Source organism: Oncorhynchus nerka, linkage group LG14 (genome assembly GCF_034236695.1).
Source record: "Oncorhynchus nerka isolate Pitt River linkage group LG14, Oner_Uvic_2.0, whole genome shotgun sequence".
Taxonomy (NCBI): domain Eukaryota; kingdom Metazoa; phylum Chordata; class Actinopteri; order Salmoniformes; family Salmonidae; genus Oncorhynchus; species Oncorhynchus nerka.
Window position 1 is genome coordinate 71,330,219 of NC_088409.1, and position 26,900 is coordinate 71,357,118.

At 44.2% G+C, this 26,900-nt stretch overlaps 1 protein-coding gene across 4 annotated transcripts; it reads left to right on the plus strand.

Annotated features, from left to right (window-relative positions):
* The first annotated feature begins 5,758 nt into the window (after nt 1-5,758).
* LOC115141823 (transcriptional adapter 2-alpha-like) lies at nt 5,759-21,911 on the plus strand. Of its 4 annotated transcripts, XM_029681052.2 has the most exons (15): nt 5,759-5,893; nt 6,980-7,086; nt 7,188-7,247; nt 7,399-7,490; nt 7,675-7,832; nt 8,424-8,512; nt 8,835-8,907; nt 9,037-9,100; nt 11,319-11,362; nt 14,233-14,343; nt 14,850-14,921; nt 15,189-15,321; nt 15,752-15,789; nt 16,179-16,258; nt 16,687-21,911. In XM_029681052.2, exons 1-15 carry the CDS (start codon nt 5,869-5,871, stop codon nt 16,870-16,872), a joined length of 1,332 nt encoding a protein of 443 aa, XP_029536912.2. In that variant the 5' UTR covers nt 5,759-5,868; the 3' UTR covers nt 16,873-21,911. The 4 variants fall into 4 exon arrangements, with proteins under 4 accessions (XP_029536912.2, XP_029536909.2, XP_029536911.2 ...); XM_029681049.2 differs by lacking the exon at nt 5,759-5,893 and having other exon boundaries at nt 5,907-7,086; XM_065000351.1 differs by lacking the exons at nt 5,759-5,893; nt 7,188-7,247 and adding an exon at nt 5,909-6,559.
* Nucleotides 21,912-26,900: the final 4,989 nt, after the last annotated feature.

Consider the following 26,900-nt stretch of genomic DNA (forward strand, 5'->3'; position numbering starts at 1 on the left):
CTTTTGATAGGCTTCAAACATAAAGATATAAAACTGTATTTTTTGTGAAGAATCAACAAAAGTGTCATGAAGTGGAACACATTTATTGATATTTCAAACTTTTTTAACAAATCAAAAACTGAAAAATTGGGCGTGCAAAATTATTCCACTTTTGCAGCAAACTCTCTCCAGAAGTTCAAGGATCTCTGAATGATCCAATGTTGACCTAAATGACTAATGATGATAAATACAATCCACCTGTGTGTAATCAAGTCTCCCGTATAAATGCACTGCACTGTGATAGTCTCAGAGGTCCGTTAAAAGCGCAGAGAGCATCATGAAGAACAAGGAACACACCAGGCAGGTCCGAGATACTGTTGTGAAGAAGCTGCTGGATTTGGATACAAAAAGATTTCCCAAGCTTTAAACATCCCAAGGAGCACTGTGCAAGCGATAATATTGAAATGGAAGGAGTATCAGACCACTGCAAATCTACCAAGACCTGGCTGTCCCTCTAAACTTTCAGCTCATACAAGGAGAAGACTGATCAGAGATGCAGCCAAGATGCCCATGATCACTCTGGATGAACTGCAGAGATCTACAGCTGAGGTGGGAGACTCTGTCCATAGGACAACAATCAGTCGTATATTGCACAAATCTGGCCTTTAGGGAATAGTGGCAAGAAGAAAGCCATTTTTTATGGATATCTTTAAGAAGTGTTGTTTAAAGTTTGCCACAAGCCACCTGGGAGACACACCAAACATGTGGAAGAAGGTGCTCTGGTCAGATGAAACCAAAATTGAACTTTTTGGCAACAATGCAAAATGTTATGTTTGGCGTAAAAGCAACACAGCTCATCACCCTGAACACACCATCCCCACTGTCAAACATGGTGGTGGCAGCATCATGGTTTGGGCCTGCTTTTCTTCAGCAGGGACAGGGAAGATGGTTAAAATTGATGGGAAGATGGATGGAGCCAAATACAGGACCATTCTGGAAGAAAACCTGATGGAGTCTGCAAAAGACCTGAGACTGGGACGGAGATTTGTCTTCCAACGAGACAATGATCCAAAACATAAAGCAAAATCTACAATGGAATGGTTCAAAAATAAACATATCCAGGTGTTAGAATGGCCAAGTCAAAGTCCAGACCTGAATCCAATCGAGAATCTGTGGAAAGAACTGAAAACTGCTGTTCACAAATGCTCTCCATCCAACCTCACTGAGCTCGAGCTGTTTTGCAAGGAGGAATGGGAAAAAATGTCAGTCTCTCGATGTGCAAAACTGATAGAGACATACCCCAAGCGACTTACAGCTGTAATCGCAGCAAAAGGTGGCGCTACAAAGTATTAACTTAAGGGGGCTGAATAATTTTGCACGCCCAATTTTTCAGTTTTTGATTTGTTAAAAAAGTTTGAAATATCCAATAAATGTCGTTCCACTTCATGATTGTGTCCCACTTGTTGTTGATTCTTCACAAAAAAATACAGTTTTATATCTTTATGTTTGAAGCCTGAAATTTGGCAAAAGGTCACAAAGTTCAAGGGGGCCGAATACTTTCACAAGGCACTGTAGTTAGCTACCTGCGTCAATCTTACAATGCGGTGCCTTTTCTGTCCCCAGGAAATATCAGTTCTTATTTAGTGTAAAATGTGGATTCCAAAAAGGCATTAAATATAAGGTCATGTGTCCTTTACCTTAAAAACACCAAAATGTGGATCCTGAAAGGGATTTTTTTTAACACTTTTTGTCAGTGGATGTAGGTGTTTTTTGGAATGTCCTCAGGTGTTATTTATCAACCACGACAAGAAATATAAGCCATAAAATAATAAAATCTTTAAAATCTTTATTCACTATTTCATAGTCCTAGTTAAAGTATTTTGTTTTACTTTAGAAGGTTCCTATTCTGCTTAATGGACCCTGTATCATCTGATGTGTCTCCAGTATGACACATGGTTTTATCAAGGCTTCATGCCCAAAATGCAGTAAGCTCCACTGAAAAATGGAGGGTGGTACATCTAGGCATAGTAGTAATGAATTCTATGAGACTCTGCATTACTATAAAGTATAAAGGTACCTGTATCCGGCTGTTAAGGGAGCTCCAAATTACGTAAGGCCTGGCCATTTGTTTGTTCTTGCACAATGTTTTACCAAACACACATCTGCATACACACACACACCACTCGTCTATACAAATAAATATTTGTTAGTGGTGTTAAAATCGTTTCTGATTTATTGTGTGAGTGTTTCTACTTTGTTTTAGTAGGTTCTTCACAGGTTAAAAAGGATGTACCTTAAAGATCACACAAATGCAATTTACTTAAGTATCTATTGTCTGAATTTTGGATGAACACATGTATGTTCTCCTGATGAGAAACGTACTGAAAAACCCAATGTAAACCTGGTGTAGAGAATCTTTGAAATGTTTTACAATAATGCGTCTGAAGTAAAGGGAAAGAAAAGTTAAAGAACAGACTCAAAGAACAGGTTTTGAATGACCTCTGTTCTGACTTTCTGATCTGTTCACCCTCGCTAGAAAGATCAGGGACATTGGTTGAAATTTAAATGTATTATGTAAACACTGAGAATTATGAAGAAGTTTATAATTGATCAATAGTTCTAATTGTGATTTGGATTGTGAGAAGGAGAGAGAGGGACCGCTGTCCCAAATGAGGGAAACCTTTCTCTAGTCTATTTGACTATTCCTTGAATTCCCGTATTATATAAAAGTATTCCCTTCTGAGTTATCAAGGGTTGTAATTCTAATTTTATTTGTTGTTCAGATTTGTTTATTTTTATTTAACCGGCACTGTTGGGTTACCTTGGACGCATGAATCATGGTGTGGATTGAAGCCTTCACCATATTAAATAAGAAAGCAAAGACTGTGGCTTAATAACTGCTACATGATATTGTTCCACGATTCAGTATACCACAAAGTCTAGATAGCAATAAGGGGAGACATTTCAACTTAAAGATAATAAATGAACTGTGTGACATTGTCACGTCTGCTCCTGCTCCTCCCCCCCTGGTTACGACGTCGCCAGAGTTCTAACCACCGGTCCTGAGATTCATCATTACGCACACCTGGACTCCATTACCTTCATCATATTCCTCCCCTTTGCATGTCACTCTCCCATGTTTACTCACCAGTTGGTATTGTTCTTGTGTATCGGCGTAGTGCCTTATGTTAGTGTCGTGTTCTTGGTTTTATTGTTTTATTAAAACGTTTAACCTGCACCTGCTTCTGACTCACCACCCCATTATTACAGACATGATGCAAGTTAAGAGAAATTTGCATGTACCGTTTCAACCGGAAAATTCTGGACTTGTAGAACACTACAATGGCGTTCGGAAAAATAAACGGGCAAAAATATGTGCTCAACCAGGACTACCTGGGTGGATACACTACCCATAGCCTTGTTTTCAATGCGTTCCACCCCAGTCAGGAAAACTGGACTTAGTCCACATGAGGTACTCATGGCCTGTCCCATGAGGACCCCAGCATCGCTACCAGCTGCAGTCCCAGATCTGCATCTGTTGGATGACACTATGATGATGTACAGTATAACTCTGACTAACTGTACTCAAGCTGTTCACTCACAGGTCTCTGCTGCCCTAACCTCCCCAGACGACTGTCCCCATCACGATCTCCAGCCCTGAGATTGGGTAATGGTGAGGAGGCAGAGGTAAAGAACCTTCAAAACCCAGGTGGAAGGGACCACAGCAAATCTCCCTCACAAGCCCAACGGTGGTAAAGTGCTTAGGGAAAGACACCTGGATCCACGCCTCCCACTGTAAGCAGGTAGCAGAGCCAGAAGATGTTACTCCTGTTACTCCTACACCCCAGTAGAGGCACTCTGCTTACCCTGGGACCTCCTACAACCCAGTAGAGGCACTCTGCTTACCCTGGGACCTCCTACAACCCAGTAGGAGCACTCTGCTTACCCTGGGACCTCCTACAATCCAGTAGAGGCACTCTGCTTACCCTGGGACCTGCAGCCATTGTGGCTGTGGGCATCCTCTGGGTGGTAGTAGACTTCGAGCAAGAGGCGGATGAACGTGCTAGTAACCTCTCTCAGACCTCTCTGCTCCAACGAGGCCCAGCTTAAACAAGGGGAAGCCCAGGAGTAGATGACCCCGCTGACCTGAACCTGGACTCTGATGACCCCGCTGACCTGAACCTGGACTCTGATGACCCCACTGACCTGAAAAGAAGAAAAAGAGGACATGGACATTCCACAGGTCAAACACTTTCTTATAGTTAGCTAGTAATGTCTCTGTACTTCAGAATGAATCAGATTGTTGGGTTTGTTACCAGACAGTGCTAAGACTATGCCATTACTAGCTATACAGTGGGGCAAAAAAGTATTTAGTCAGCCACCAATTGTGCAAGTTCTCCCACTTAAAAAGATGAGAGAGGCCTGTAATTTTCATAATAGGTACACTTCAACTATGACAGAAAAAATGAGAAGAAAAAAAATCCAGAAAATCACATGGTAGGATTTTTAATGAATTTATTTGCAAATTATGGTGGAAAATAAGTATTTGGTCACCTACAAACAAGCAAGATTTCTGGCTCTCACAGACCTGTAACTTCTTCTTTAAGAGGCTCCTCTGTCCTCCACTCGTTACATGTATTAATGGCACCTGTTTGAACTTGTTATCAGTATAAAAGACACCTGTCCACAACCTCAAACAGTCACACTCCAAACTCCACTATGGCCAAGACCAAAGAGCTGTCAAAGGACACCAGAAACAAAATTGTAGACCTGCACCAGGTTGGGAAGACTGAATCTGCAATAGGTAAGCAGCTTGGTTTGAAGAAATCAACTGTGGGAGCAATTATTAGGAAATGGAAGACATACAAGACCACTGATAATCTCCCTCGATCTGGGGCTCCACACAAGATCTCACCCTGTGGGGTCAAAATGATCACAAGAACGGTGAGCAAAAATCCCAGAACCACACGGGGGGACCTAGTGAATGACCTGCAGAGAGCTGGGACCAAAGTAACAAAGCCTACCATCAGTAACACACTACGCCGCCAGGGACTCAAATCCTTTGGAGTGTGTATCAATACACCCAATCACTACAAAGGTATAGGCGTCCTTCCTAACTCAGTTGCTGGAGAGGAGGGAAAATGTTCCGCGATTTTTCTATGAGGCCAATGGTGACTTTAAAACAGAGTTTAATGGCTGTGATAGGAGAAAACTGACATTTTAGTTACTCCACAATACTAACCTAAATGACAGAGTGAAAAGGAGGCCTGTACAGTATAAAATATTCCAAAAACATGTATCCTGTTTACAACAAGGCACTAAAGTAATACTGGAAAAAAATGTGTTCATTAGTTTACTCCAATTAGGGGAGGGGTGGTAGAGTTAGAAGAAAAATTATGTATATACATATATAGTACCAGTCAAAAGTTTGACTATTTTCTACATTGTAGAATAATATTGAAGACATCAAAACTATGAAACAACATATATGGAATCATTCAGTAACTAAAAAAGTGTTAAACAAATCAAAAGATATGTTATATTCCAGATTCTTCAAAGTAGCCACCCATTGCTTTGAGCTTTGCACTCTTGGCATTCTCTCAATGGGATGGTATTTTCATGTTCCACTCAAAATCATAAAAAACACCAATATTGCTGTCCAACTCTGGTTGCAGATAATCGGTGTTTTCCGATAGATTAGTTAACCTTAAAAAATGCTTTACTTTTTAGCATGAACGGTGCAGCGTTTGCGCGAATGCATTGCATCCATCCAGCCAGAGAATCAACAAAGTTGCGCAAATGCTGCCTTTTCAGACACGCTGAATCGAACGCGAAGCAATACATTGGCAACAAACAACATATTCGGGCTTCAGCTGATTGGCTGACCTTATGGACCGCTTGGCATGTTTTGGAAGTAAGTGTTGGCTAAATTGCACAGATGGAAACAGCGCACAAACACGGCTGAAAACGAGTTTGCATGAGATATGGGTTTCCATCTAACTATCTGCTCAGCTCGTCGCACTAACGCAACATTAGCTACATATAGCTAGATAGAAGGCTAGCCCAGCTAGCTAACAATTATCCATTTTAGCTAACTATGTATTTGCTTTCGGGTAGCTAATCGATTCAACCAGCTATTGTAGCTAGCTAACCAATGCATCTCTGTTAGCTAGATAATTGTCAGCTAGCTTCCTACTTGAAGGGCCTACACTAAGCTTGCTAGTTACAGTGTATTCAGACCCCTTGACTTTTCCCATATTTTGTTACGTTACAGCCTTATTCTAAAATTAAATTGTTTTCCTTCATCAATCAACACAAAAAAATTGAAATTGAGGTCTGGTGCATCCTGTCGAAATTGATCATCCTTGAGATGTTGCTACAGCTTGATTGGAGTCCACCTGCGGTAAATTGATTTGGAAAGGAACACGCCTGTCTATATAAGGTCCCACCGTTGACAGTGCATGTCAGGGCAAAAACCAAGCCGTGAGGTCGAAAATTGCTGTGCAGCGACGCGCCACCTTAACTTGATGGAGCTTGAGAGGATCTGCAGAGAAGAATGGGAGAAACTCCCCAAATTCAGGTGTGCCAAGCTTGTAGCATCACACCCAAGAAGACTTGAGGCTGTAATCGCTGCTAAATGTGCTTCAACTAAGTAAAGGGTCTGAATACTTGTAAATGTGATATTTCAGTTTATTGTTGATACATTTGCTAAAAATTCTAGACCTGTTTTTGCTTTGTCAATATGGTAAGATTGATGAAGGGGGGACAATTTAATCAATTTTAGAATGGTGCTGTAACGTAACAAAATGTGGAAAAAGTCACTGACTACTTTCTGAATGCACCTTCTGTTAGCCAACGTTAGCTACTGCTAAACCTGTGATGCTTGCTTTAAATCTGACCAATAATACAGATTTTACCAGAAGATTTCTAGTTGCTAACGTCTGCATATGGTTACCAGTAGAATTGGCCAGTTTTGGACATTACTCTGACTTATTTTCAGATGACCCTTCTGACAAGCCCCAATGTCGAGGTTGCTCATCTAACCTGGTGGAACCCTACATAAAATGTGCTGAGTGTGGACCCTCACCTTACCTTCTATGTCTCCAGGTGAGGGGTGCACATCCTCTGGCATGCGCATAAAACTGTTAATACATTAACTAGATAACTCCACTGACACTACCCCCCCCCCCCCACACAATATGTTTCAGTGTTTTACCAGAGGGTTTGAGTTAAAGAAACATGAGAGTGATCACAAGTATGAAATAATGGTAAGATATTGGTGTTAATTGTGCTGTCATCCATTCTGAGTAATGCATATTATTATAATATTGACTCTTTAAGTTATCCATTATTTACCAAAATTATGTTTCTGGCTAAACAATAGTGACCATACTCAATACCATGCCTCCCCCCACACAGACGTCAGACTTCCCTGTACTGGAACCTGGCTGGACAGCGCAGGAAGAGATGGCTGTACTGGAAGCAGTTATGGACTGTGGCTTTGGGAACTGGTTAGTACACACACAATCGCTCTCGCTCTCTCGTCATATATTACAAACTCTCAGACGAGGGGCCATTTGCAGTCTAACTTGTTTCGTAGCAGCACTCTCGTGTACTGTCTGCCAATATCAATATAAACATGTTCAAATTGATTACAAAAACATAACTATCACTTTTCTATTTAACTCTGCACAGGCAGGATGTAGCGTATCAGATGCGCACCAAAAGCAAGGAGGAGTGTGAGGCCCACTACATGAAGAACTTCATCAACAACCCCTTGTTCTCCTCCACCCTGCTCAACCTCAGACAGATAGAGGAGGCTCGTACTGCAGACACAGCCATTCCCTTCAAACGTCAGTATACACACAACACACCTACTCCTCTGGATTTCTCCCTCCATAGTAATAAGGAGAGTTTTTGTCATACAAGTTATTATAGAATTCTGAAGCCATACAACAAATACAATTTAGGCTATGCTTCAAAAGAAATTGTAAACTGGGTGGTTCGAGCCCTGTATGCTGATTGGTTGACAGCTGTTTTATATCAGACCGTATGACAAAACATGTATATTTACTGCTGTAATTACGTTGATAACCAGTTTATAATAGCAATAAGGTACCACGGGGGTTTGTGATATATGGCCAATATACCACGGCTAAGGGCTGTGTCCAGGCACTCCACGTTGTGTTGTGCATAAGAACAGTCCTTAGCCGTGGTATATTGGCCATATACCACACCTCCTCGGGCCTTATTGCTTAATTCGACTTTTGTGTATGATTTCCAGCTGATAAAGGCAGGGAGGAATATATGGCTTTTGTGATTTATCTGATATGCAACTACATCGTTCCTCATTTATGCTTGCTTTCTTACACAGCAGTAACATGTTTATCATGAGGGCCATTTCAGAGCACTAGGTATAAGTGCTATGTTTGTTTTCCACCCAGCCACTGACGATCCCCCCAGGCCCACCTTTGACTCTCTGTTGTCTCGAGACATGGCTGGATACATGCCTGCTAGAGCAGACTTCATGGAGGTGAGGGGAACTAGGGTCTTAAAGCATCCATGCCTTTTAGTTGTTCTAATCTCACAAGCCATAGCCAGACATTCATTTTTTCTCTTCTGCTAAAAACATTTCCCCATGTCATCATGAGCATGTCCTCATACTCCTGGCACATTATAATTAGAATCATTGTAACTACTTAACGATAACCAAGACAACCCTTGCCACCCTGCTTATGTATGCATGAATGAAGATATTAGTTCTCCCAAGGGCCATCTCTCTGCAGTCCTATTGAATTCTTACTCATCTCCTTGTCCTTCTGTGGTACCCTCCTGTTATTTGTCATCCTGTCTAGGAATTTGACAACTATGCTGAGTGGGATCTGAAAGACATTGATTTTGTGGATGATGACTCAGACCTACTACATGGTGTGTTGATAGTGCTATATTTGAATTGAAAGTAAATTCCAACCCTGCTTTCAATAGAGATTGGAAGTGTATGTTTATTGTACAAAATATTCTCATTGCTTTGTCTGACATGTTTCTGGTTCAATCTAGCGTTGAAGATTGCTGTTGTTGACATATACCATTCAAGGTTAAAGGAGAGAGGTAGAAGAAAGAAGTAAGTTGAAATGTTTTAACTCTGTTGTAAGGGGCTTATTCAGCCACTAGATGGCCTCAAATATCTTAGAATCTTTGCCCTTCATCATATGCCTATAACACTCTGCAAATGTTTCCACAAGAACATTTAATTGCTTTCCAAAATTGGAAATGTGATACCTACACAAGTAACACAACAGTCTACTGACACTAGCCTATTACCATAATCACTGAAGCACTGGTTCAGAATCATCGGTTGCTATGAATTCTGAAAGGCTTAAACATTACACAACTGTCAAATTTGAGTATTATTTGACCTGGTCACTTTTTATTTTTTAGATTTGAGACGTTCATGAATTGTCAAACTCCGTCCTCAGCTCCCTTCAGTGTGTGTCAGTACTGGTCTTGGCCACGGTGGTCAGTCCATTCATGTGGTAATACATCCATCACTAAATCAAAACTAATGAGTTGCTACTCCCCTAACTCTGTGGTATGGCATGTGGGGTGTGTATTGTATGTTAGCTGGCCAGAGCGCCCAGGACCGTGCATGTTTGTCTCCTCTCAAATGGCCCCCTATTCTCTACATAGTGCACTAATTTTGCTGGGCCCTGGTCAAAAGTAGGACTAGGGGGGCCATTTGGGAGGTAACACTGCTAGTCTGCCCACTGACCCCCACCCCTAGCTGGTGACATGGCAGAGGCCCAAAGCAGTGACTCTTGACTTGCAGGCCACATAGTTCAAACTCCGTAAGCCCCACTGTCAGGTCCTGTTTCACAGCATAGGAAGCCTACTTGTTGCAAAGCTGTTCTCACAACCATACCTTCAAGCTATACTATATATACAAAAGTATGTGGACACCCTTTTAAATGAGTGGTTTTGGCTATTTCAGCCACCTGTTGCTGACAGGTGTATAAAATTGAGCACACAGCCATGCGGGGCAGCAGGGTAGCCTAGTGGTTAGAGCGTTGGACTGTTAACCCACTGTTCCTAGGCCGTCATTGAAAATAAGAATTTGTTCTTAACTGACTTGCCTAGTTAAATAAAGGTGTAAAAAAAAAAAAAATCTCCATAGACAAACATTGGCAGTAGAATGGCCTTACTGAAGAGCTCAGTGACTTTCAATGTGTCACTGTCATAGGATGCCACCTTTCAACAAGTCAGTTCGTCAAATTTCTTCCCTGCTAGAGCTGCCTCGGTCAACTGTGTTATTGTGAAGTGGAAACGTCTAGGAGCAACAAAGGCTTAGCTGTGAAGTGGTAGGGCTCACAGAACACGACTGTTGAGTGCTTAAAAATCGTCTGTTCTTGGTTGCCACACTCACTAATGAGTTCCAAGCAACCTCTGCACAAGAACCGTCTGTCGGGACTCAGGAGCTTCATGAAATGCGTTTCCAGCTGCACACAAGCCTAAGATCACCATGCACAATGCCAAGCATCTGCTGAGTGGTCTGTTCTTGGTTGCCAACTCAGCTCACCACCATTAAGATCACCATGCACAATGCCAAGCTGCTGAGTGGTGTAAAGCAGTGGTAATCTGGCAGTTCTCTGGAGCCACACTGAGTTCCAAGAACCTCCACAAGAACCGTCTTCACCATCTGGCAGTCCGCCTAAGATCACCATGACAATGCCAAGCATCTGTGTTTGCTCACCACCATTGGATGCCAGTGGTAGAATGCTACCTGTCCAAATGCATAAAGCCAACTAAAGTTTTTGGTGGAGGAGGAATAATGGTTTGGGGCTGTTTTCATGGTTTGGGCAAGACCCCTTAGTTCCAGTGAAGGGAAATCTTAACGCTACAGCATATAATGACATTCTAGACTATTCTGTGCTTCCAACTTGGTAGCAACAGTTTGGGGAAGGCCCTTTCCTGTGTCGGCATGACAATGCCCCCGTGCAAAAATGCTCTTCTGCTGCGGGGATTTGCTACCTTTTGGCCAATGTTTCAACATCTAGTGGAAAACCTTCCCAGAAGAGTGGAGTCTGTTTTTCGCAGCAAAGGGGGGTGGACCAAATCCATATTAATGCCCATGATTTTGGAATGAGATGGTTATCGAGCAGGTGGCCACATACTTTTGGTCATGTAGTGTATGTGGTTCAGGTTTAGCAGATATAAGGTACCATCACTCATTCAATAAATGTCAGTCTAAACCCTCTGCTGTTTTCACTCTCTCTACCGGCCTGAGAATTGGCTGGTATTCACCGATGGACGTGTCCATATATTTGACTTTGGTTGTCTTACAGGATCATCAGGGACCATGGACTGATCAACCTGCGGAAGTTCCAGAGTAAGTGCTCTCCTAACAGATTAGAACTGGGCTGCAGAACAACCAGGAGTCCAGGCGTTACTATAACACCCAGACTGAGTATACATTATGTATCCATGGTTGTATGTAAACAACTGTTGCAATAATGATCAACAGTAACCCGAGGGACCCTGGAGGCACTGCCTGTGCTTTTATTTATGCTGGAAGCTGAGAATAGCCCAGTGCGATGTGTGCCAGAGCATGTCGCAGCATAATTATTGCTCCACTATGAATAGATGCCTATGAAATGAACACTGCAGGTCTAATGACCAACTGTATTGGAGATTTGTGAGCACTTATTGATCCCCTCTCCATGGGCAGTTTTTCATCTAGCTTGGTAATATAATACATTTTTGTGTCCCGCTTTTTATTCATGGGAGATGGGACTGCAAGAGACTCCCTAAATAGATTTATACAATCGGTTCCTCTTTTTCCATTACTGCCCAGTGCAGTGTTATCTCCAGGTGATGCTCTGGGAAATTGGCTGTAGTTTTAGGGGTGGAAAAGGACACCCTTATGTTTTATTTACCAGTCTCCAGTCACTACGGCCCTCCTCCCCATCTCTCCTCCGATCTCGTTAGTCTTTCAAGACAAAAGAGAACCGAGAGTTGCGGTAGAGCTGCAGCGTGGTTGTCATGGAGACTGTCAAAGTGTGTGTGTTAGTCATAAGGTAATGGAAGCCGTGTCCAAGCCTGGGAGGCTCACAGTGTCGTGCCTAGGCTGATCATGCTGTTGCTCCAGGCAGTTTGAACAAACCGTCTCACTCTTCTTATAGGCATCAGTACCTCAGGACTACCAATCCAGCCCATTCCTGTTATGGAGTGTTTCAAATCTTTGACTCCGCAGGACATTGACTCTACCTGTGTGTGCATGTCAGACACGTTTTCATCACTGTACAGCCACTAAATCAATGAGGAACTCTTGCTGCCAGCTTGCAGATAGACAAAGCTGTGCCAGCCTTGAGCTGCTGTCATACTACCCCACATTCACTGTGTACAGAATATATAATAGAAATCACCATGTCTGCAAAGCCACGAGAGTCCACTCAATAAATATATATATATATTTATCTCAGCAAAAAAAATGTCCCTTTTTTCAGGACCCTGTCTTTCAAAGATAATTTGTAAAAATCCAAATAACTTCATAGCTCTTAATTGTAAAGGGTTTAAACACTGTTTCCCATGCTTGTTCAATGAACCATAAACAATTAATGAACATGCACCTGTGGAGCGGTCGTTAAGGCACGAACAGCTTACAGATGGCAATTAAGGTCACAGTTATGAAAACTTAAGACACTAAAGAGGCCTTTCTACTGACTCTGGAAAAACACCAAAAGAAAGATGCCCAGGGTCCCTGCTCATCTGCGCGAACGTGCCTTAGGCATGCTTTAAGGAGGCATGAGGACTGCAGATGTGGTAAGGGCAATGTCTGTACTGTGAGATGCCTAAGACAGTGCTACAGGGAGACCGGATGGACAGCTGATAGTCCTCGCAGTGGCAGACCATGTGTTACTCCTGCACAGGAACGATACATCCGAATATCACACCTGCGGGACAGGTACAGGATGGCAACAACTGCCTGAGTTACACCAGGAACGCACAATCCCTCCATCAGTGCTCAGACTGTTCGCAATAGGCTGAGAGGCTGGACTGGGGGCTTGTATACCTGTTGTAAGGCAGGTCCTCACCAGACATCACTGGCAACAACGTCGCCTATGTGCACAAACCCACCGTCGCTGGACCAGACAGGACTGGCAAAAAGTGCTCTTCACTGACGAGTCGCGGTTTTGTCTCACCTGGGGTGATGGTCGGATTCGCGTTTATCGTCTAAGGAATGAGCGTTACACCGAAGCCTGTACTCTGGAGCGGGATCGATTTGGAGGTGGAAGGTCCGTCATGGTCTGGGGCGGTGTGTAATAGCATCATTGGACTGAGCTTGTCATTGCAGGCAATCTCAATGCTGTGTGTTACAGGGAAGACATCCTCATGTGGTACCCTTCCTGCAGGCTCATCCTGACATGACCCTCCAGCATGACGACAATGCCACCAGTGACACTGCTCGTTCTGTGCGTGATTTCCTGCAAGACAGGAATGTCAGTTTTCTGCTATGGCCAGCGACGAGCCTGGATCTCAATCCCATTAAGCACGTCTGGGAACTGTTGGATCCGAGGGTGAGGGCTAGGGCTATTCCCCCTCAGAAATGTCCGGGAACTTGCAGGTGCCTTTGTGGAAGAGTGGGGTAACATCTCACAGCAAGAACTGGCAAATCTGGTGCAGTCCATTAGGAGATGCACTGCAGTACTTAATGCAGCTGGTGGCCACACCAGATACTGACTGTTACTTTTGATTTTGACCCCCCCCCCCCTTGTTCAGGGACACATTCCATTTATGTTGGTCATATGTCTGTGGAACTTGTTGAGTTTGTCTCCAGTTGTTGAATCTTGTTATGTTCAAATGCTCATCGGGGGAGCTTTTAACCTGCTGTGACCATGAACGGTTTATCTCAGTGATGTAAGGGGGTCACTCAATGTGCAATGTCTGGACATGTTCTCCTCTGGTGTTCCTCAAAAGCCTCTAATCTACCAAGATTGAATGTGATACAGATCACTGCTGTCATATCCTCTACAACAGGGCTTCCAGACCCTCTTCCTGGAGATCTAACAGGTTTACAGTCCAACTCTAATTTACCACCTCATTCTACTTATTAGCTGCTCACCAAGACCTTAACTGGCTGAGTCGGGTATGTAGTGTTAGACTGAACCTACAGGACGGTAGATCTCAAGGAAGAGGGTTGGGCAGTTCTGCTCTACAATTACAGCTACGTCTCACGACCATTGTGTTTTTATCTTCCAGTCCTGGAGCATCGCTACCCTACGGAGGTACAGGATCTGTATGATGCTATGAGACGTTTCGCCAGGGTGGTGGGCCCTATCGAACACGACAAGTTCATAGAGAGTCATGCATGTGAGTATGACATTATAATGCGCACACACAGTAGTCATTTGATGTTCACACCTACAGAATTCAGTTTCTTCCAACCCTTCTCCCTCCACAGTCACACATCCTATAATCCATTGTCTTTAATAAACTTGGTAACACTAGGCTCATTACCACAGCGATGAACTTATCAGATTACCTCCTGTCCTTACGCAGCAGATCTCAGGGGCTGGCCTGCTGGAGGTCACATGACTGTCTGGGGCTGAGACATCTCGTTCTGATTAAAGGGCTTGGGCTTCAGGATAGCATGGCACTACTCCTTTGTTGTGTCAGAGAGAGTAGAGGTAGAGCCTGCCTGGGTTACAACTCTGATCTGATGTTCACCTCTGATGTTGGTAGGCACAGGTCTGAGGGATAAAGATTTTCTCTCTCCACCTGTCTGTCTGTCTCCGCCTGTCTGTCCCTGTCTGCAGTATAGACCGGTGAGGTGAGTGGACAGGCCTTTCTGACCTCATGTCATCCTTGTCTTTCAGTGGAGTTTGAGCTGAGGAGAGAGATTGGCAGGCTGCAGGAGTACATGAGAGCAGGCATCCAGTCTTTCTGCAGTGAGTCCAGTCTACCCATATAACCCTGTCCCCCCTACTGCCAGACAGTCCCCCTCAGAATCTGTGTCCCAAATGGCACCCTATTCCCTATTTAGTGCATTACTTTTGACCAGAGCCCATACAGCGCTGGTCAAAAATAATGCACTTTGTAGGAAAAGGGTTCAATTTTGGACAGAGGCAGAGCCTCATTAGTGACTTCCTTGTGTCAGCCAGGACCCAGGGCTGACTGCACCAGTAACCCCCTCCCTCCTCTGTGTCCCCCTGCAGGTGCCAAGGTGTATGAGCGTGTGAAGCAGGTGAGGGAGGATGAGCGGAGGAAGAGGACCATGCTAGTTGATGTGCTGCAGTACATTCAGGACGGACGGGCCTGCCAGCAGTGGCTCAGCAAACAGGCTGCCATGTGAGCCCCGTCCTCTTACCCTTTTGTCCAGTGTTTCACAATCCATTCCTCTGGACCATGTGGTTGTACGTTCATGTTTAAGTCCAACACTAGCCCACCTGATTCTACTAATCAATGGCTTGATGATTAGTTGACTATTTGAATCAGGGGTACTAGTGCCTGGCTGTAACTGAGAAACCACCCACTTCTGCAGTTTATTACTGTGCTTGGCTCTAACTGCAACAAGCAGTGCTTGATTGTTGATTTTTCTTTTTTATGTAGAGCTGTTCTTGTCATTTTGTTGTTTATCCTAAGCACAGCTCTTGGGTGTTCTGATAATTATTCTTCATGAAAAAAAAACAGAACTGCTAGTGATTAATTATCTCTGTGGACAACGATCCCGGAGAGTGAAGTGTGTGCATTGCCTGTAGTGACACTTCTCTTTCCACAGTGATGCTGGTATCACTCCTGTTGTCATCACCACATCAGGTAAGGACTCTCTTCCTTTCCCACTCCCTCCCTTCCTCTCCTTCCCCCGCTACCTCTCTTCTTGTCATGGTCCCAGGTGCAGTCACATTACTGTATTCTCAGAGATGCTCATCCAGAAATCCAGTCAACGTACAGGACTGTTATGCTTATTTGTCTGTTAGCTTTATCTTCCCTGTTTCCGTTGTGCACTGGAGGTCACTGAATGACAAGTAGGACACATCTATGTACTCAGTCATTTCCACAGCTATATTTATACTAATTTGCCTGTCATAAATATTTGTCTTTATTTTCCTCACAAAACTGATTTTGTCAACCCATCAGTTTGTCATTTATAACAATAAGAGAATAGTCTTTTTTTAGATCTGTTAAACAGTGTTATTGTTCCACAGCAACAGGCAGGAGAAGCGCCCCTCCTCTCAACCTGACCGGCCTGCCAGGGACCGAGAAGCTCAACGACAGGGAGAAAGAGGTACACACAGAATCCATTCCATTACATATGAATTCTAGGATCTCTATGGATGTATGGCTCTCAGCCCCACCAGGGCAGGAAATGAAGGGCTAAACGGAGAGTGTGTCCTAAATCGTACCCTATTCCTCGTAGGCCCTGGTAAAAAGTAGTATACTCTATAGCAGGGCTCCAACTCTGTTCCTGGAGAGCTGTCCTCCTGCAGGTTTTTGCTCCAACCCCAGTTGTAACTAACCTGATTCAGCTTATCAACAAGCTAATTATCAGAATCCGGTGTTGTAGCGAAAACTTACAGGACAGCACCTCTGCAGAAAACGGCTTGGAGAGTGCTGCTCTATGGGGAATACAGTGGTATTTGGGATGCAGTCACGACTGGCATTTTGTTGATGTAACATGGCGTGTCTCTCGCTCTCTCCTGTGGCTGGCTGCAGCTGTGCCAGATGGTGCGTCTGGTGCCAGGTGCCTACCTGGAGTACAAGCAGGCCCTGCTGAACGAGTGCAGGCGGCAGGGTGGTCTACGGCTGGCACAGGCCCGGGCACTCATCAAGATTGACGTCAACAAGACCCGCAAGATATACGACTTCCTGATCAAGGAGGGCTACATCAACAAGACCTAGGCCAGCCTGAGACCAAGGTTGTGTCATAAATGGAACCCGATTCCCTAAATAGTGCACTACTTTTGACCAGAGCCGGGTGCTATTTGGGACGCATCCAGAGTCAGAACTGTTCCAGCAGAGGTCATGGCTGGACTGGACACTAACTGCTATGTTTTATTCTCATGTTGTCTTGGTGAAACGATGCTGTCATGTGCTGTGAGAACTACGTTTCAATGCCCTTCCTTTGAAAGAAAAACAAAGAATTGTATACTATATTTACAGAAGTATTTGGACACCCCTTAAAATTAGTTGATTCTGCTATTTCAGCCACACCCGTTACTGACAGGTGTTTTAAAATCCAGCACACAGCCATGCAATCTCCATAGACAAACTTTGGCAGTAGAATGGCTTTACTGAAGAGCTCAGTGACTTAAGTCAGTTTGTCAAATTTCTGCCCTGCTAGAGCTGTCCCAGTTAACTGTAAGTGCTGTTATTGTGAAGTGGAAACGTCTAGGAGCAACAACGGCTCAGTCGCGAAGTGGTAGGCCACACAAGCTCACAAGACCGGGGAGTGCTGAAGGGAATAGCGCTTAAGCATAGTCTGTCCTCGGTTGCAACACTCACTACCAAGTTCCAAACTTCCTCTGGAAGCAACGTCAGGACAATAATTGTTCATCGGGTGCTTAATGAAATGGGTTTCCATGGCTGAGCAGCAGCACTCAAGTCTAAGATCACCATGCGCAATGTCAAGCATCGGCTGGAGTGGTGTAAAGCTCAACGCCATTGGACTCTGGAGTGATGAATCACACTTTACCATCTGGCAGACCGACGGACGAATCTCCTGGCCGATGCCAGGAGAACACTACCTGCCCGACTGCATAGTACTAACTGTAAAGTTTGGAGGAGGAATAATGGGGTTGTTTAGGGCTGTTTTTCATGGTTCAGTCTAGACCTGTTCCAGTGAAGGGAAATCTTAATGGTACAGCATACAATAACATTCTATATGATCCTGTACTTCCAACTTGGTGGTAACAGTTTGGGGAAGACCATTTTCCGTATTGACTGACCTTCATGTTTTAAAGTAATGATGGACTGTTGTTTCTCTTTGCTTATTTGAGCTGTTCTTGCCATAATATGGACTTGGTCTTTTACCAAATAATCTATCTTCTGCATACTGAATGGGTTAGGAAGGAAAGAAATTCCATAAATTAACTTTTTAACAAGGCACACCTGTTAATTGAAATGTATTCCAGCTGACTACCTGATTAAGCTGGTTGAGAGAATGCCAAGAGTGCAAAGCTGTCATCAAAGCAAAGGGTGGCTACTTTGAAGAATCTCAAATATAAAATATATTTTGATTTGTTTAACACTTTTATTGTGTTATTTCATAGTTTTGATGTCATCACTATTATTCTACAATGTAGAAAATGGTACAAATAAAGAAAAACCTGTGTCAACGTTTGACTGGTACTGTACCTTCCTATTTGTACAGTACTTTAATTGTCAGTGACACAGGAGCAGATAAGAAAATTGTGTATTTATTTCTCCTTGTAATGAAATGTTTTATGTAAAATGTATAACAGTACATGGTGTATTTTACTTATCATCAATGTGTAATAGCAGTTACCTGATACATGATAACCAACTTTCCATCGTAGCATCGGTGCTTTATCTAAGCAGGTTCTGTTAGCAACACCTCTCCCAGTTTGATAATGGGCTCCATCTCTGACTCGATTCCTTCTCTGCCAGTGGAGTGAGTCTGGGGCTGTATTTCTACAACTTTTCAGAGTAGGAGTGCTGACCTAGGATCAGACCCCCCCCCACCCATCCATGTAATCTTAGAAATCTAAAAGGCAAAACTGATCCTAAATCAGCACTTTTAACTTGAAACTCTATATACATACAGGCCCTGGTGTGACGTGAGAGATGTGACTAATGCTAACTACCACCTAGACCCAGCCAGCCAGCCAGCCCAGCGGCCTCTCCCTCTACTCTGATGGCATTATCAGAGCAGTGTGGAGCAGCGGTGTCACGTCAGCCAGTGCTAATAGTCTGATTACAGCTCCAGATCCCCCCTTTGATGTTAAGGAGGAGGCTGCTTCCTGAAATGGCCTTGGGCCGGGAAATGTGCTCTGTCTACAGGGATGAAGAACCCAGAAAGTCTGTTTTGCAGCCTATTGTTATTTCTCTTTTTTGCTATGATACTAGAATATTGTTTATGATTCTGAGGTTCAGCAAGATCAGTGTCTGTTACAGTGGTCCCTAACTAGTATCCTTTGCCCCAATCGCATAGTTTCTTATAATACCAGTCTGCTGCAGACTATGCAGGACCTTGTTAAGACCAATGCAGTTCAAGATGGCTTGTGAGGTTGTAGGTGTATTGGAGAGTTTGAAAAAGTTGTCAGCATTGTTGGTATAAGCTCTGCCTCCCAGGTACAATGACTGGACTCTCAATCAATGTGGCTCAGTGGGGTCACGTGAACCCCTTATCTACATTGCAAATGGGCCCTGGTCAAAAGTAGTGCACTATATAGGGAACAGGGTGCCATTTGGGATACACACACTCTGCTCCTCCTGGTGAGAAGATGGAGGAGTGTGAAATAGGAAAGAGAGACTGTCCCAAAAGGTACATTATTCCCTATAAAGTGTACTACTTTTGACCAGAGCCCATAGACCCTGGTCAAACGTAGTGCACTATAAAGGTACTAGGGTGTTGTTTGGGACATAGACAGAGTGCAGCTGTCAGCAGGTGTCATGGAAGGACATCGGGATGAGGTTCTGTGGGCGAGAGAACGTTTATCAGGCAGTAAGAAGCTCTGGGACATTCATTTTGACACCAGTGTCTCATGGCCAGGTAAACAAGTTAATTTGCTGGGTCGTCTTGGAATAAGCGTGACATGGCAATGATCAATAAAATAACGAATCAGTAAGGTTAGTTGTTCAAATTACAAGAGCTAAATAACGAATCAGTAAGGTTAGTTGTTCAAATTACAAGAGCTGTTGATAACAAGAGCTGTTGCTTGTTATGGGGGGAGTGTCAAATTAAGCAGGTTAGGTTTAGCTACAGTGTAAGTCCAAGCAGGCTTGGCTCAGCTACAGTGTAAAACCAAGCATGCTGGGCTCAGCTGCACTGTAAAACCAAGCAGGCTGGGTTTAGCTACAGTGTACCGTTTCTCTCTTCACCCACACACTGTCTGTTCAGATGCACTCACCATAAAATCAAATTAATTTATATAGCCCTTCGTACATCAGCTGATATCTCAAAGTGCTGTACAGAAACCCAGCCTAAAACCCCAAACAGCAAGCAATGCAGGTGTAGAAGCACGGTGGCTAGGAAAAACTCCCTAGAAAGGCCAAAACCTAGGAAGAAACCTAGAGAGGAACCAGGCTATGTGGGGTGGCCAGTCCTCTTCTGGCTGGGCCGGGTGGAGATTATAACAGAACATGGCCAAGATGTTCAAATGTTCATAAATGACCAGCATGGTCGAATAATAATAAGGCAGAACAGTTGAAACTGGAGCAGCAGCACGGCCAGGTGGACTGGGGACAGCAAGGAGTCATCATGTCAGGTAGTCCTGGGGCATGGTCCTAGGGCTCAGGTCCTTCGAGAGAGAGAAAGAAAGAGAGAAGGAGAGAATTAGAGAACGCACACTTAGATTCACACAGGACACCGAATAGGACTCCAGATATAACAAACTGACCCTAGCCCCCCGACACATAAACTACTGCAGCATAAATACTGGAGGCTGAGACAGGAGGGGTCAGGAGACACTGTGGCCCCATCCGAGGACACCCCCGGACAGGGCCAAACAGGAAGGATATAACCCCACCCACTTTGCCAAAGCACAGCCCCCACACCACTAGAGGGATATCTTCAACCACCATCACTCCTTTCCCCCATCCATCCCTACAGGGGTGAAGTGATACTGACTTCCTTTAGGGGAAACTCTGCCTCTGTTCATCCATTGAAGTTAAAGTGCATGTGATGGAATAGCGCCACTCTACATTACGCATAAAACACAGAACGCAAGTGGAACGTGTTAAGATTTTAAGAGCTCTCTTTTTGTCACACACTCCTGTTGTTTTTCATTTTTGCTGACAACAGCTAGTCATTTTTTTATTAACTTTTATTTCACCTTTATTTAACCAGGTAGGCTGGTTGAGAACCAGTTCTCATTTACAACTGTGACCTGGCCAAGATAAAACAAAGCAGTGTGACAAACAACAACACAGAGTTACACATGGAATAAACAAACATACAGTCAATAATTGTTACGTGAATTATGTTATCAATGTTCATAAACTGAACTTCAATTAAACCCAGAATTTGTAAGATTATGGTTGAATGAAACAGAGTCCCAGCTACAATAGCCAAAATGTTTATTCACGAGGAGTAGAGTGTTGGATGCTATTTTGTAAATGACATCGCCGAAGTCAAGGATCGGTAGGATGGTCAGTTAATATATGAGATGCATTGGATGGCATCAGTACCCTTTTTCTAGTACTCTCTACTCTGTGCCAAATCTGAAGCATTTCTAATGCACAGCTACCAGATCAATCAGTTAAATTATGTAGGCCTATGTTCAGTCATCGAGGAGGTATGATCAATCGATAACCTACATTACATCTGACAAACATGTATTTGGATGAATAGTACTCACAGCTCTGTTGTGTACGCATACACAGTAAGGACAAGACACTGTATGATAAGATAAATGACCCTTCAGGGAACATGAACAGGAAATAATGTTAATTTGCTGCTTATTTGAGAAGGCATTGTTAAGTGCCTGCCAAGTCCCCCCTCACATGATCTCGTTCTGTGCCGTTCTCAGTGTTGAAGTGAGGATACATTTTACAGAGCCCTAAGTACAGTATTGTGTAAACTCCGAAGAGACCTTGGTTAGAAACACAGCTCTCCTAAAGAAATGGACATCTTGATTTTAAAGCATCCCTTGTCTTCCTCAGTATTGATTTTGAACTGCAGTATTATTTTGTGAAAATGGAAGAGAGATGTTTCCTTCCAGTTGGTTGAATAAACAAGCAGTCTTGGCTTTTTTTTCCTGGTTAGTGGAGTCTTGGCTTGTGTGCTAAATGACACACTATTCCCTATATAGTGCACTACATTTTGCCATGACCAATAGAGTCCTAAACCCTGTATAGTATCCCACTATTTGGGAAAAAGGGTGCCATTTGGGACACAACCCTGCTCCTGCTGAAAGGACAAGCTCTAGCCGTTGCCCCCCCCGCCCTTCTGCCTGGCCCCTTTCAGACATTATTGCTAGGCAGTGATTAACACAGAGTGGAACCTGTCTGCCATTGTCAACACGCTTGGTTCCCTTGGCAACCAGTTCTCAGGCACTCTAGAGCTGAAGTCTGAAAAGAGGATTGGCTGGTGGAAGGAGGAGCAATGGGGGGAGATGTGTCAATAGCCACACACTCGCGCACGCACACACAAGCACACACACACTTTCTCTTGCCCTGTTGCTCACGCTCATCACTGACTGAGTCACTGTAACGAAAGCCGAGAGCAAGCAGCTGCATTCCATTTAACACATAACATAGTGTTTTTACACTCAATGAGGCACACTTATTGCAGACATTTACTCCAAGTAGAATTTGAATTCTCAGTCAGTCAAATCCTTCTCCTATCAGGACACAGAGCAACAGCGAAGAGTGCAACCTCTTTGACGCTCTGTTATCACAGGTTCTACATGGTTTTCTTTGCAGGAGCTAGCAGCAGCTAAATGTGTTGTTTGATGTGGGAGTAGTCCTGGTCACTGTGACAGAGACACCATGCTAAGCCCAGCCTCTCCTGCTGACATGTTGCCACTGCAAACACTTACGATCCCAGGTCTATTTACTGCAGTCACAGCTGGAGCGATGCAGGGAGGGAGGCACCTACGGGATCAATGGCAACAGCCAGGGCTTAATTTAGACCGCCAGCCAGGGCTTAATTTAGACCGCCAGCCAGGTCTTAATTTAGACCGCCAGCCAGGTCTTAATTTAGACCACCAGCCAGGGCTTAATTTAGACCGCCAGCCAGGTCTTAATTTAGACCGCCAGCCAGGTCTTAATTTAGACCGCCAGCCAGGTCTTAATTTAGACCGCCAGCCAGGTCTTAATTTAGACCGCCAGCCAGGACTTAATTTAGACCGCCAGCCAGGTCTTAATTTAGACCGCCAGCCAGGGCATAATTTAGACCGCCAGCCAGGGCTTAATTTAGACCGCCAGCCAGGTTTTAATTTAGACCGCCAGCCAGGGCTTAATTTAGACCGCCAGCCTGGTCTTAATTTAGACCGCCAGCCAGGTCTTAATTTAGACCGCCAGCCAGGTCTTAATTTAGACCGCCAGCCAGGGCTTAATTTAGACCGCCAGCCAGGGCTTAATTTAGACCGCCAGCCAGGGCTTAATTTAGACCGCCAGCCAGGATTTAATTTAGACCGCCAGCCAGGGCTTAATTTAGACCGCCAGCCAGGGCTTAATTTAGACCGCCAGCCAGGGCTTAATTTAGACCGCTAGCCAGGTCCAGCACATCTACTCTCCATCACTGACCACAAAACACTTTCCACACGCCTCATCTTACCAGCTCTCTGCCAAGGGGGAGAATGCATCAATGGCAGTCCCAAAATGAATGGCAGAGCAATCCGCAATGTGGCTCTTCCCTTTAGGTTGCGATAGTGTTGCAGCAAGGCAGAGCAGAACAGAGGATTAGGGTGGATCAGACTGTGCATCTGTTGATTTAGTTTATTTTCTCAGGCATCATCATTAATCATATTATCAAAGGAGAGTATCAGGTCCTGTCTGAACTTTGTCCAACTTAGCCGTTTTTACACAGGCCTTTAATTCCGCTATAGAGACTGTACTGTACCGACATATAATTCATATAATCTCTGCTGTCCAGAGACATGCCCACCTAAACAATTGAAGCTCCCTGGCTGACCCCTAAACCCAAGGCCAGTCTCCTCTCACTCTAACCCCCTGGCATGAAAGGTGTGGAGGGTCCTGGGAGAGAGCAGTACACTCTTAGAAAAAAAAGGTGCTATCTAGAACCTAAAAGGATTTTTCAGCTGTGCCCATTTGAAGAACGCTTTTAATTCCCAGGTAGAACCTTTTCCATTGAGATGTATACATGGAACCCAAAAGGGTTCTACCTGGAAACAAAAAGGGTGCTCCAATGGGGATGACCTAAGAATCCTTTTGTAACCATTTTTTTAAAGAGTATACTAACATCTCTTATGGGGCAGGTCTCTCTCAGCTCCTGCCAATGCTTCGGCGCAGCACTTCTATTTCTGCTGTAGGGCTCTCTCTAACTGGGACGCTAAAATGGGTTAGCTGTCACGTCCAGCATTCTTCCTAAATGATTTCATTAGAATCTGGCTCTCGTGCCATGTTTTTATGTTCTTGATTTATTAGTGGGATTCAAGGTTTTCTATAGGCCCCATTGACACGCGATAGTAGTTATACCCCACCAGTCTTCATTATTTAGAAACTACACACTACAATGTTATGTGGAAAGATGCCTGTGTGTGAAATGTTTGATACTCCAGTGGTAGGTGTGACAGATATGTGTGACAGTCACTATGCTTGCTTAACAGCTTTGCTTCCACAAGTCTGCTACAAACAAACTCTGTTATATAGGAAGCCTCAGTCAAGTCATTGTGGCCCTAGTGCACCCTGCACCATCATCTGAGCACCTCTCTGAGTAACGGGAAGTGGTACCGCCTACCCATTCGGACCAGACAGCTCCACTGGAATGAGGCTGCAGGTGCTTGTTGTTTTTGGGTGACAGTGAGTGTATATTTTCAGCCTCCATTGCAGGAGGCTCTGGAACAATATTAAACCACCTCACCATCTCACCGGAATGCCTGTGACTCATCTGACATTTCCGTCTCCCTCTCCCTGCAGCCTCCAGCACTCAAAAACACTCTCTTCTCTGTGACGCTCTATGTCCCAAATGGCACCCTATTCCTGATATAGTGCACTACATAAGGAATAGGGTGCCATTAGGGATGTATCCCCTGTCGCTCTCCCTCAATCTTTTTTTCAGTTTTGCCCTCACCCTCTGTCCGAACACTCCTTATTACATCTTACTGCTGGCTTTAATCTCCTTCACTCTATTGGCAGACCACTATTTGCTCTGCTTTTACAATTTGCTCCCCTCCCCATGCATTTCTCCTGTGGTTCTTTGATAAGCACTGACATGTAGCATGAGCTAATATCTGTCTCCTACACCTTGTCCTGTCCTGTGAAATATGACATGGCAATATAGAAAGAGGAGCAATGTGTGACTAGCTGCCTACTCCCTGTGTATGTCCCAAATTGCACCATATTCCCTATATAGTGCAATACTTTTGACCAGGGCCCATAGGAAATAGAGCACCATGTGGAACACACAAAGCATTTTGGTTTTCATTTGCCCCTGTTTCTTTGCCTTCCTGCCCATCCGGCCAGGCAGCCAGCTCTATATCACCAGTGTTGTGTTGTATTGTGGCTGCACAGCCAGGTAGACAGACCACTGTTTCTTTGCCTTCCTGCCCATCCGGCCAGGCAGCCAGTTCTATGTCACCAGTGTTGTGTTGTATTGTGGCTGCACAGCCAGGTAGACAGATCACTGTTTCTTTCACAGTTGATTGAGTTTGGTGATTATCATCATGGAACGTAATTAGGAATGACTCAGAGCGGGGACCATGCTTGGGTTTATGGGTAGGAAAATACCCCCCTCAGGATCTCTTCAAATAACATTGACTTTGTCTGCATCCCAAATGGCGCCCTATTCCCTACATAGTGCACTATTTCACCAATAGGACTCTGGTCAAACGTAGTGCACTTTATTTGAATTACGGTGCCACATGGGATGCAGACTTTGGCATGCAGCAGCCTTGATAATGGCTGTGTATGGATGTAGTGGAGACATTGTATATCACAGTGGCTTTATGGAAAGCTCTACTGGGGCAGCTGTTCTGCCTGGTTTCAGAGCTGTGACATAGTTGCCATGGGTCATGTACGGTCATCTCACCCAGCCAGCAGACTGCTTCAACACATTCACAGCTTGGGCTGCCTCCGTCTGCTCTGCTCTACAAGGAAATCAAAGAGATTACTCACAGGATAGGGACATGTGTTTTATTAAACACATTGGCCTAAAGCAACAGGCTTATGTAGTCCAGTCTTTGTGAAATAAATGTACCTCATTGTTTGCATTTCTTTTGTGTTTGTTGTTACATTTCATGAATCACATAATTCAAATGTAATGTAAAGAATGCAAGGATACCCAAAGGCAGAAAACGTTCAACCGGTACACTGTAGTGCATGGAATTCTCCATCCTGTGTTCTATCTCTGAGCCTAATGAGACAAGCCAGACCTTCACAGGGGCTTGGTAACTGGCCAACAGCATTCATAGAACTGGGATGTCTATTGTTGTGTCAGTCCCAAATGGCACCTGATTCCTAATGTAGTGCAGTACTTTTGATCAGGGCCCGGCTCGGTATAGGGAATAGGGTGCCATTTGTGCCCCTTAATTGACATTCCAGATCTGATTCCTGCTAAAGGTATCAGGTTTTCATCTGATCTTTTCTCTCTTTGTTTTCTTTGACTCCTTTAAACTCTGACCATGAGCGCAGCTGGCTGTTCTAACAAATAACAAACACTGGCATTGTGTCTTGTTTCAGGAAATTTCAAGTTCAAGTATGCTTCCTTGCAGTTCTATTAGTAGACATCGGTCATTTATGACAGCCATGCTCTTTGTGACCCTGTATGGCAGAACATTTGATTGCTTTCTGTTGCACTTACCGCAACACCCTACTTTGACCTATGGCTGTGACATTTTTGAAGCGATGCAGATGTTCATGTCTATGTTTTCAAATTACTGCCTTTTGGAGAGATGTCCCCCTGACCAGCTTTGTGAGGCAATGTAGTTGAAGTTCTGTAGAATACCTAGTAGCAAGTCAGATTTCACCATAATTTCACAGGGGCTTGGTACTAACCTAATGTACCCTACCCACAGCTACTTCTACTGCGTTGTTCAGAGGGGAGGCGCTTCAATATACCACCT